Raw genomic sequence first — 12,813 nt, 5'->3', positions numbered from 1 at the left:
TATTATTAATGTAAATTGTTACTGCTATATTTATTATTTTCTGGTGCGTATTATTATTTTATTATTTTAATTATCACGTGAGAGTGATACAAAGGTATAAATATCATTCATAATTGTTTTATCCAAGAGTGCTATTTATCTTTATTATTTGAGTATGGGATAATATTATTTTGTGAATACCGTAAAATTCACCATTGGAAATTACTGGGAATTCTTACTGGAAATACTTCAAATTCCTATATGAGATTATTTTATTTAATATTTTCTATTCATTTGTGAGTGATATAATAATTTACCATTATTGAAGTATTATTTTGAGATTGTTCTCTATGCATTATATTTAGTTTGTTATGTTCACGTGCGAGTGAGATTATTACTTACTAATATTTATATGTTCCTATGCTAATCACAGACGAGTGATTATATTTTGTACTTTCGATAAGTTATTTTTGCGTTTGATATGCTTATTGTGTAATCAGCATTATTATTTTGATTATAATTTTGGTATACGCATACTATCTTTATTTTTGTTGTAAGTGAACTACTATTATTTTTTTGATATTGTTTATGTGAGTATGCGATATATTTGATTAATTAATTTTTAATTCAAAATATATTTGAAACAAATGGTCATCAACCCGGTAGTTATTTAAATTTATTTATTTAAAGTACTGCTATCTTTTTCTTGCTTTCCTTTTCCTGAAATCTGAAACTGTTACCCTGTCATTTATTTTTATTTTCATTTTCATTTTTCTCCGTTGTTTTATTTTGAGTTAATTTTGTTCGTGGGGCACACGAACTGGCGCCCAACTAGGTTGTCTAACCCAGCCTGAGCAGAGTTGCGGGTCCAGGGAGATTCAGGATATCTCCAGGTGGGACATTTTGTTTCGTTATTAGTTTTATTTTCAGTTTTTCAGCCAACGGAGAGCCAGAACGGCTAATGAGCGCCAACCACACTCCGCCGTGGGACGCGTGAAATAGACGAGAACGTTATAAAATCAAGCTGGATGTCAATGGCACTAGCGGTTATTGCCTCCTTCGTGCAAAATTTACTAGCCCTGATCCCACGTCAATGTCTCATTCATAACGAGTACTTGACGCCGAAAAAGAAAAGTTATAATGATAATTAAGAAGTATTTGCCTTTTCTAACTGATGTTGCATTTTGAGAATCTAAAAATAATTCCATCATTTTTTCTAACCTACGTAACCTATTATTTGTGTCGTCTTTCTCTCTCTCTCTCTCTCTCGAGACCTGCTTCGTTTTTTACTTTTTATCATTTTTTCGTTGTAGTTGGCTTATTAAATATAATTTTTATTATATGTAAACACTTAATTAATTTTTATACTCGATAAAAATCTTTATGAAAGTTCTGAATATGTGGCTTTATTTAGCACAAAGAACGTTATGAAGATTTACCGGTGGAGGGCGGGTCGAGAGCCCGCGAAAATTTTTAGTTACTCTGAATATTGTGGTTGAAATCTAGGGGAAAGTAGCGGTACTACATTGTAATCTCGAAGAACGAGACTTGAAATATAATTAAATAAATAAAATAAATTCTCATAAACTAAGAACTGAACATATCAAAGGCCAGATGAGTAGTGAGAACTTGTTGATGTAAACAAAGAATACCATAAATTTCTCTGCTATTACTTATGAAGAAATAATAAACTAACTCATAAATCAATTAAACCATGATAAGCTCCTTAATGCTTGCGACCCAAACAGTACGACTTTCAAATAATGCCGCAAAATGCTCCTCCGTTTTTCTTTATAAAGTCAAGTTTCACCACCCAGATAACCTTGAGATCTATGCATCGTTGACTTTACATTTAATTCACTTGGTCCCTCCGCATTACGTTCTAATATCGACTAACCCAAATAACATCGAAATTCATTCTCAATTTTAAATAAACTATAAAACAAACTGATAAATATTAACAAAAATAAGATAATAAAATCGATGATTGACACAGTTGACTGTAAATAGAATCATCAATAACGCTTAATACGCAACAGTACTATTGCATCATATCCCAATAAGCTTATTAGTAAAATAAATACTAACAACTTTAAACGCAAGATCTCGAGGTATTGATAAAGAAATAAGTAAAATAACAATTAATTAACTACATAACATCCGACAACGATAACATACCATGACGGAGCGGATAACCATGTTAATAACTTCTTAACATCCTACAGAGAATAATTAAATTCATAGCCACCTACCTATAACAATAGGAGTAAATTATAATCAATCAGTAGATAAAGAAAAATAGAAGTCAAGATAAGATAAAAACTAACTAACCATCAGAGGTCAATCAAGGAACCTAACTATTTCGCTTTCCCATTGCCTCTCCTTAATACATACGTAAGCGCATAACTTCTACCTTTAATAGCTCAACAAATAAATAAAATCGTGATTAACCAATATTACCATAATAATTCACTGGTGTTCTTTTACCGATGCGATAAATAATAATTGCAAATTATTAAATATTTAAAATCAAAAACAGGCATAACTTCTAAACCAATAACGATAAGGATAAATAACCATAACCCATCGATACATAAGGAAAAATAGATTATTAATGATTAAACACTCAAACCTCAATCTCAACGGAAAATCTGTAATTAACCACTTGAATTAAGCCCATTTAATAGCATGGGATTGCATCTCTTTCTGCCATTGATAGAATTACTACGGCCTGCTTTCTCGTATTCCCAATGTTCTTTTTGTGACGTACCGCGTGACGTATCTCGTCATTTCTCTCGCTAACCCATACAAATATATCGATAGTTTCTACTTTAAATAACTCTATAAATAATTAAAATAACGACAAACTAAACACATCACAATAATCCGATAAAATACCTCGTCTAATCGAATCGATACTAATTCCAGATTATTATTACTAATTCCAGATTATAATAACTATCTCACAATAAATAAAAATAGGTATAACATTTAAACCAATAACAGTAGAAGGGGATGACTATAATCAACCGAAAGATAATAACGAAAGGATTGATAATCAATAAACACCTATACCCGAATTCTAATTAATAATCGGTAATTAACATCCTAAAATAAGGCTCATCTATGAATATTGAGCTGGATCTAGAAGCTTCTTTCTAAGGCGTGCCGTATGACTCACCACGATCATCTTCTCTCTCTAACACATAATACTATATCGCTAAATTCTACTTCGAATAACTCGACAAATAATTAAAATGATGAAAAACTGAGATTTTCACAATAATTCGTTAGCACACATTTATCCATGAACCTAATAATAATTGCAATTTCTTGAATATTGTAATTAAAAATAGGTGTAACATTTAAACCATTGTAGATAGAAATGACTATAACCAATCGAAAGATAATGGCATAAGGATCAATAATCAATAACCCCCTATACCGTAAATCTAATCAATAACCTATAATTAACAGACTAAAATAACTCCTGTCTAATAACATGGGGTCGGATCTCCTTCTTCTACCCATAGGAACTACCATCGTCCTTTTTCGAGTCTTTGTCATTGTTCTAGAAGTTTCGACCCGATATTATCACGTACGCCTTTTCTTATACCACACCCCGCAAGTATTCAACTTTGCTCAATAACATTAGTTTTCAGTAACAAAATTAAATTTAGGTCACGCGTGCTATCCCTCGCCTATGATGGCACCTATAAAAACCGCCACAAATGGGTCCTCTATGCCTATTAATTATCAAGCTCTTGATTACGTATAATCTTATTATTTTAAATATTAAAATTTTAAATTCTTTGTTTGAGTCATTGACAATTAAATTCAGAATTTATACAATTTAAATAGAATTATATTGAAAAAAAAAATTTCGATTTTTTAGTTCTTTTATTCAATACTTCAAATAATTTAAATAATTAGATTATTTCTATTGAATATTAATACTATTTTAAACTTTATTATCTACATTTAAATAATTTCCGTCATATTAAGAAGTATGTTCAGACAGATTGTCAATTGCCCAGTATAAGTAAACCCCTCTGCTCGTTTACACCAACAATTCTCAACATTCAAGAAGCGTAACCAACTATCAAGCCACCTGAAAACAATTTATTTCGATTCGAATTTCAACCAACAACAATCTGGTTTCCAGCTCAGCCAAATCTTGTATCCTGACAAATTATTATATTGAATAAACCAACTGTAAGTTCAATTACTATTCATTTATCTGGTGATAAGACACATCCACTTACCTTGTACATCATGTTTTCGTATATTGACATACTCGACACTAAATAGCGAGGTCTCCGCTACCCGAGTAAATGACTTAAGTGCTTTGACTCAAAATTAAGGGACTGAAAACTTGTATTCGTCATTCTGGACGTAACAGCGGTTCCAAACCTCTATAGTCGTTGTCTTTTGTTATATCTTTTAATTATTCATTGTCTGACATTTCAAGGATAGAGTTTCGGGAAACGGCATCAACGTTAAACTTGATTTTTCTAGGTTTATAGGCCATGTCGTTAGTGTGCTTGTTTAACTCGTGAAGATTAAGTAAATTAAATATGGAAGAAAGACTTTCCGATCAAGGAGGTAACTCGTAAGACCGAGTTACAATGAAATGAATTTGCTTATTGCCAAGTCTTAAAATACCAGGGAGATTAATTTTGAAGAATAATGCAGCATCTTATTTGCGAAAAAACGATATATCTAAGATACCTGCTTGATTAAGAGGGAAAGAAACGTCGACCATTTGGAACTCAACATCAATGCTACGAATATGTGTTGTAATTTCGCCACAGGTACATATCGTTCCTGAATCGATTCCAATTAAATTATAGACTCTATTTTTATTTATAGGTGTTTCAGGGGAGATCGCATGTTTCTTAAGTAGATTTAATTGCGCTCTGGTATCAACCAAGATTAGCGGTGCCGTTATTAATGATTATATTAGCAAATGGTACTACAGCTAAGTTGAACAGGATGCTTAATTTTAAATCGTAATTAATCTGAAAAGTTCTGGACGCGCTGCTATCTGGGTGCTCCACGTCGCGTTTTCCGATTGGGCATCTCTCAAATTTAAATTATTGTTTCTGTGGTTTTCGTAGTCGAACTCGCGAGCGTGTTTGTAATTTTCGCTTCGTACTCTCCTTCATCCTGGCGACTGTATCTATATCCACTCCACCCATGGGTACGTTTTGGCTCGTATTGTTCATAGTGTTTCTTAGTGAGTTCGAGGCAGTCGTATCGAAAATGACCAGAGTTCCCGCACTCATAACACCATGATTGTCAGATATTTGCGTGTGCAATGCTGCAATCACTCAACTCCGACATACAACAGTCGCTTAAGGGGAAACGCACAAAAACCCTTAAAAGAGTTGTGTCTAGAATAACACTTAACTGAATTATCTTTTCTACGAGTTTTAACTTTCATAAGTTATAATTATGGTCTTATCACACTCTGTTATTTTAATGATAAATGATTCACTTTGTAAGTTGAACTATTTTTGTTTCTTTAAATCATTTCCACTTGCGAATTCAGTTAGTTTAATATTTAAAATAGATATTATTTTTATGTAAATGAAAGTTATTTTTTTTCGCACAGAATTGTTTCACTAGTGCTGGAACGTTGGATAATATTCACAAAAATGTATCTTTATTTATTTCATAAGTTAATAGTTCTCTTATTCACTATCACAATCACCAGAGTCTGTATTATTTGTAGATTTTAGAGTTTAAATTTCCGCGCACCAAAGTCGGCGAATCTCACCGTACTGTCACCAATTAGTTATTGCCTCTTCCTAGCGGTTGGCTGGAGATTTATTTAGAGGTAGATTTTTCTAAAATCTACCTAAAAACGTGGTGATGAAAAGAAATTTTTTAAGTACATAGCTAACTCGAATTTGACAAGAAGATACTGTTTTACGCGCTCAGAATCAATCTGGCAACTCTGTCGAGCTAAGAAGGATTGCGGCGATTTCGCGTGACCCGTGAAATGGTGTCAGGAATTTTAGCACGTGTAACGGAAGGTTACACAATAAAGTCGGTTAACTTGTTCAAAGGATAACGGTGACAAAAAATTAAAAAAAAATGATTTCCTTCATTATTCTCGGATATCGCATATTGTAATTCCTCATATGTTCTACAACTCATATAGGGTCTCTGGCTTCATAATACTTGATGATCATCACATAAATTGTTGCAATCGGTTCTTTACTCAAATATTATCATTGTCAATAATTTTGACAAATTACTTTTTCTGACATTTTTTTCGAGATATTTCATATATTATTCTGCCGGTTCAATTCAAAGTTCACGTAACTCTCCACCTTGACCATTTCTATTAATTCTTGTTTCAAAACATTGCATTTATTGGGCAGAATCGTGAACAAAACCCTAAGAACCGATCCTTAATGATTATGTTTAATTCATCGAATTCTCGAAGATTACTGCTGCAAATCGCTGGTTTTGCGATCGAAGGGCTCAATAGTTTTGCAGATTTTTTATATTAGATTCAGTCAAATACACTGGCCACAAAAAATAAGGGATATAAAAAACATTCTACACTTTTAGGTGGTTTTCAACATGCTGTAACTCGGTGAAAAATGGTCGTAGAGGAAAAATAAGAAAAGTATATTGAAGCCTCAAATTTCTTGTTTATAGATCTGGACTTTAAATTTTTTCATCATGCACGTTTCCGGAGTAGGGTTTTGAAATCTGGAAAAAATTTTCTATAAGGCAAAATTAGTGGCTTTTGATGGAAAAATATTTTTTTAAGTGATAATGTTTATTAAAAAACAGGTAAAAATTCGCATACTTAAGGATATTCAGAAATCTTGGTAGAACTTTGGATATAACGGATAAATAAAAGATACCGTCAGATTTTTTCTAACCTCAAAGTGTCCTGAAAAAGCCCTGAAAATTTGAAAGCGCTGCGATTTTTCTTTCTTAGTATTCCGAAGCTTTAAATTTATCGATTTTTGCTAAAAATCGCATGAGAAGCGATTCTATGGTTTTCAGTTTTCAAAAATTTCTTTAATGACAAAACGTTTTTTTTTAGCGACAAATTTTATTTTTTTAATTAAAAACAGTAATTATTGAATTGACAATACAAAACTTGAAACTATAGCAGGTTGAAAATCGCGCAAAAATTTAGAATTTTTTTTATATCCCTTAATTCTTATGACCAGTGTATATTTAATCCTTTTTTCTATCAGACAATAGTCTTGTGTTTTCACTTCTTTTACTGATATTATATTTATGGATAAGTGATGAATATAATATTTTAAAACATAACGTGGATCAAAGCTAAAAGAAAAGTTACAGGAAACGAAAAGAGAACAGAAAAAAAAATTGACTCACAGAGATTCGGAGACCAAACTGGACAATTGTATCGAACGGATTAAGTACAGCAAAAAGGTAGCTCGTACGAGAAGACATTGGTTTAAACGTTGCGACAATTGTAAATTCAGCTGGTAACTTTTCTGGAAGACAAAGCCTATATGGTTGTTTTACTTCCGAACCTGGACGAAATCCGAATGCAAGGAATCCATCCAATCCATCATCAATATATTGATTTTTATCATCAGTTGTTGCCATTGCAGCTTGTAGTAAGTCATATACGATTTCTGAAAGTCAAACAATAATAGAATGTATAGATTAGGGTGGCAATTTTTCTTCGACTTTTTTTTAATTTTGAAGCTCGAATAAACACCCTATCCAAAAATTTCCATATAATTCACTCAAATACGACAAAAACCGCATAGAAACCAATACAGTCTATAGAGTTATATGCGGTTTCTGTCGCATTTGAATAGATTCTATGGAAATTTTTGGATAGGACAGATCAACACTTTTTACAATGATAAATAAATCGATAAATCGTTACATTGTTGGCGAAATTATTTCTTTTCACCGCCAACAATGTAGTGGAAATTTTTTGCAATAAGAGAATCGCCATGGCTCGTAGATAGTCTAAGCAGATGACGATGCATCAGACCCAAGCCACAACGATTCTCTCATCAGAAACCTAAGATACAACATTCACATTGCAATGAATGTATATAATCAACGAGCGACAGAATCAAGTCATTCGATCACAAAATCTAGTAGAGCTAAGAACTCTACACAAACTTACTGGCTTGATCCGGTCACTCAGACTTTAAAGCAAAATATACATCCGTATTTTATTTAAAATATGCACACCTTATTTAAAGTTTGGGCATTGCTACCGGTAGCCCATACACATATTGTAAAGTAAACGAATGATCTGTGGGATTCTGGTGTAGGTGCGGTGAAATTTAATAGCTAAAAATTACAGAAAATTAATAATAAATCATTTAGATGGTTTTATTTACACTATATACACTAAAAAACTGTGAGAAATAAATACTTAATAGCGAATGCGATAATTAATACACGAGCGAGTGTAACTAGAGTAAAAGAATCACATATCACAATTGACACGTGTATAGTAACGATTAAAGCCAAGCACGTGGTAATTGAATCATATTTAATTATACACGAGCGAAATTCATATAGTCAATAAATGTTCGTCTTAATTTACGAGCTAAATATTGAGAATATTTTCGTTATAATTCAGTGGAATTAAACTCAAGCAAAAATTAGTAAGTAACAACGGTAAGCGTAGCAATGGCAAAGCATGAGGTGATACGTAAGACTTCACGATGGAGAATGAGAATCATTGCGGCTCCTTCCTCCTTTATTGCTGCTTGGTGATAACGTAGACAGCATGGCTGTACTAGCAAATTTTCCTACTGGTTCAAAAGCGCACCAACGAGTAGCAGTTAGCCACCAAATTCTCTGATTAGCCGGCTGGTAGGGGGGCTCTCATGCCGACTTGACAAGGACATGAGCACATACTCGAAACTTTTCAAACCATTAAGCTCGTGACTGAGCACATATCATTTATCTCATATTGGGTGCTGCTACCAGCAACAGCTCAAAAATTGCCTACCTTGTATTGAGCGCTGCTACTGGCAGTCCAAACGCTTCCTTTCTGGATCCAAAATGCATACAAAGAAGCCGGAGAACAGGCAAGAAAGGTCAGTTATGCCACGTATTACGAATGATAGCCGAAGACCTCAGGCGATATCATCACGAACTGTCGGAATTGCGAGTTGTAACCGAGAAAGTCCTCTTTTATCCAGTAACGGTAGTTGTGCTTCACCGAGTCAAACTGTTTCAGAATACCGGTGCTGAGTCATCGAGCTCACGTGAAATTGCGTCGACATACGGCGTCAGGGTCGCGGGTGGTCCAACATCAACGCTGCAGAAGGTCAACCTGTCTTTTGGACAAGTATCAGCTGTGAAACCCCGCTTCCAACCATCGACCTAGACTGGCAGCAAACACCCTCGGAGGCTATTCTCTGCTACGATCTTCGCTACGGGTATTACTCTGAAGCCCATTTCAAGGCCATCGGGAGGGATGACTACACACTGGCTGAAGTAGAAAGGTTGAGTAGCAGTTTAATTCAACTGGCACTGGGTACTCAAGCTTAAGCGGATCTCACAGCCTTGTGGGTCTTGTTTATAAAAAATAGTCGCACAGGGATTTTTCCGGTAACAATTTTAAGATAGATTTTTCAAATATCTAGCTAATGTATTTGTCCTTATGGTCAATTTTTCAAGGAATTTGGTTATAGGCTATCATGATTGGTTGAGTAGAGTTAAAAAATACCATTTGTTAAAAAATTTATGTATGTATACATATTTGTAATATAACCTGCTTTTTGAAGACACGATTGCGCCTACAATTTTTATCGGATCCTAATGAAATTTTCTACACTTATTCTATAGACTAAATTGATCTATTAGCTTAGAAGTTATGGCTGTTTGAAATTTTTACGATTCTTCAAAAAAATCAATTTTTATTCACTAATAAGTTTATACAACTTTAAAACTACAACTCATGGATTTTTCGCCTAAAAAGTATCTCAAAGCTCGTTTGATAAGCTTTAATTTTTTACATTAAACTGTTATCTAACTATTCCTTCCAATAATATGATAGCCTTTTAAGATTGGATGGAATCAAAGAATTTTGAAAAGATGATTTTTATTCCTGATGATTTATGCATTTTCCATCATAATTAAATTCCGTCAGTTATATTTTATTGTGATCTTTTAATTCTAAAGGTTCGTATAACTTCGAAACTGAATATTTTAGATAATTTTTACCTATTGTACTTTAGAGCTGACGAGATAAGTTTCAACTTTGTAACTTAAACTTGACATTTTTACTGTATGTCTTATCATTCTCATGCGGGACCAGAAATTATAATAATATTTTACGACTAAAAACGATTCACGACGATTAAAAATTTTTAATCATCATAAATCGTTTTTAATTCTCATACAGAATCAGAAATTGCGATATTATTTTACGATTTAAGACGATTCATGACGATTAAAAATTTATGTGTTATCAATCGTTCCTAATCCTCATGCGGGACCAAGAATTGCAATATTATTTTACGATTAAAGACGATTCATGACAATTAAAAATTTATAATCATGAATCGTTTTTAATCCTCATACTGGACCAGAAATTATAATATTATTTTACGATCAAAGATGATTCATAACGATTAAAAATTTCAAATTGTCATGACTCGTTTTCAATCATTGAATAATGTTACGATTTCTGGTCCCACATAAGGATTAAAAACGATTCAAGGTGATTAGAAATTTTGACTGTCATGGACTCCATCGGTCGTGATTCACCGTGATTCACGGTAAATCACGGTAAACCACCGTTAGAGTTCACCGTGAGTGCCGGTGAATCTCCGTGTATCACGGAGAATCACGGTGATTTACCATGATGCACCATAATTCACTACGATTTACGATGATTCACCGTGAATCTCCGTGAGAGCTAACCGCAATGTTCCGGTAAATCACCGTGAATCACCCCCTAGTGGTTTGGATCTACAATAATTCACAGTGAATTACTGTGAAAGCTCCCCGCATGAAAAAAACTAAATACTATAAACTATGTACGGAAAAAATATATATTACTTATATTATTTATACATATATATAACAGGGTAATTTCCAACCTTGCTATGTTGTGGCCCCTTTATTAATTGATCTTAATAAGGGTGCCACTGGAAGATAAAACTCGGCCTTCCAGAACCGGGGATGTTATATTAGAAATCAGGGTCGTTGAAATATATATAGAGTGAGGAGATTGAGGGATGAAGATTATTGATTTAACACATAGTTATTCAATATAATTATGAACTTTATTTATTATTAATTAACACTATTGCCTGCCGGGCTTTTATAATTACTTATAATCAATTCATCGAACAATTATTCCACCGGACTTTCTACTCTTACAGCTATGAGTCCCCTGGACTTTACAATTTTTTATTACAATTATTTATTGAGTCCCCTGGACTTTATTATAAAAATTTACTGGCCACCGGCCTGATCTCCTGGATCTTTATCAACAAATACTGAGTCCTCTGGACTATATAAATAATTAAATAAAATAACGGCAACTTGCCAGATTCCCCGGGTCTATTAATTTTGAAATTAATTAATTCAAAATTCCCCTGGAATTATTTTATTTCTCACACATACACATACGTTAATTTTCCAATTTTCTGTCCACTGGACTTAACTCTCACACACACACACACACACACACACACACACACACACACACACACACACACACACACACACAATTTCCTTCTCAAATTCAATTTTTACGATTTTAGAATTCACTTTTAATGACTATAAATTTTCCTTTATAATTATAATATATTTTCTATACGACATCACTTTATTTTTCGGATTTACCAACTACTAGTTTCGGAGTAATTAAATTAATGGAATTTACTGACGCCAGTGACCGACGCTCTCTCTACTTCGCGCGTCTATTGCTATCTTTCCCTGTTTCGTGTATTTCTTTCTTCGCGTTTAATTTCAATTTCTTTTAACAATTTAAAATTTTACTGACATCAATTTATTATTAACTTTACTCAATTAATTTATATCTTCTATCACTAATTCACAGCACTGAGTTTTGAATTAAATTTTTCCAATCTTATCAAATTTTGTACTTGATTTTACTTTATACTTTTAATTTAAATATTCTTAATTTAATTCTTAATTACTAAATTCTTAACTATTATTTCTGGCTTTTCCGCCGAGAAATTTAATTTAATTATTTTATTATTTATCACTAAATTCTGGCGTATCTGCCGAGAATTTATCAGACGGACAGCGTGTTTCATTAACAAAAATTCTGGCGTTACTCCCGAGAATTTTAATTGAAAAAAATTAACCCGGAAATGGCGACTGCCCACGAATTACTAATTAGTAATTATTAATTATAAAATTTTATTTGTTAATAAATTGTGGCTATCTGCCGACAATTTATTTACCTCTTTGTTAATTTGCCCAGGTCAAATATCGTGGCTTCCTTTTGTCTTCAATCCTTCTGCCGATTCCCGAGTTTGATCCCCGTCTCGTTATTTCACCCGCAACTTCCCCCCAGCCTTCTCCAATTAAACAAAAAACAAGCTTCAATTATTTCTTTCTTTTACTTTTTTTGACATTGTTTGAAAATTTTTTTTCTTTTTTCCTCGCATTTACTGTGTCGGCAACGCAAAAATGGAAGAAAAGTAAAAAAAAAAAATTTTTCTCTAATTTTGATGATGATGATACAGTTTAAGGAATACAACTTGTTCCATTAATTGTTTAACAAATCTTCGATTGTTTGACCCCGAAAAACCGTTAGTTAGAACAATTAAAAAAATTACAGGGTTGTTGGGGCTCGATTTAACAAAA

General features: G+C 32.9%; 1 protein-coding gene across 5 annotated transcripts in view; it reads right to left on the bottom strand.

Moving 5' to 3' along the window:
• The window catches only part of LOC103568657 (collagen alpha-1(XV) chain), a 493,917-nt gene that overhangs the window by 390,095 nt on the left and 91,009 nt on the right, over positions 1-12,813 (bottom strand). For all 5 annotated transcript variants that reach the window (XM_053740819.1, XM_053740818.1, XM_053740817.1 and 2 more), the window contains exon 4: positions 7,354-7,619. In XM_053740819.1, coding sequence (XP_053596794.1) covers positions 7,354-7,619 — 266 coding nt within the window. The remainder of the gene's footprint in view (positions 1-7,353; positions 7,620-12,813) is intronic.

The sequence above is a fragment of the Microplitis demolitor genome, chromosome 7 (genome assembly GCF_026212275.2).
Source record: "Microplitis demolitor isolate Queensland-Clemson2020A chromosome 7, iyMicDemo2.1a, whole genome shotgun sequence".
In the NCBI taxonomy this organism is placed as follows: Eukaryota; Metazoa; Arthropoda; class Insecta; order Hymenoptera; family Braconidae; genus Microplitis; species Microplitis demolitor.
This window is presented reverse-complemented; position numbering and strand designations above follow the sequence as displayed.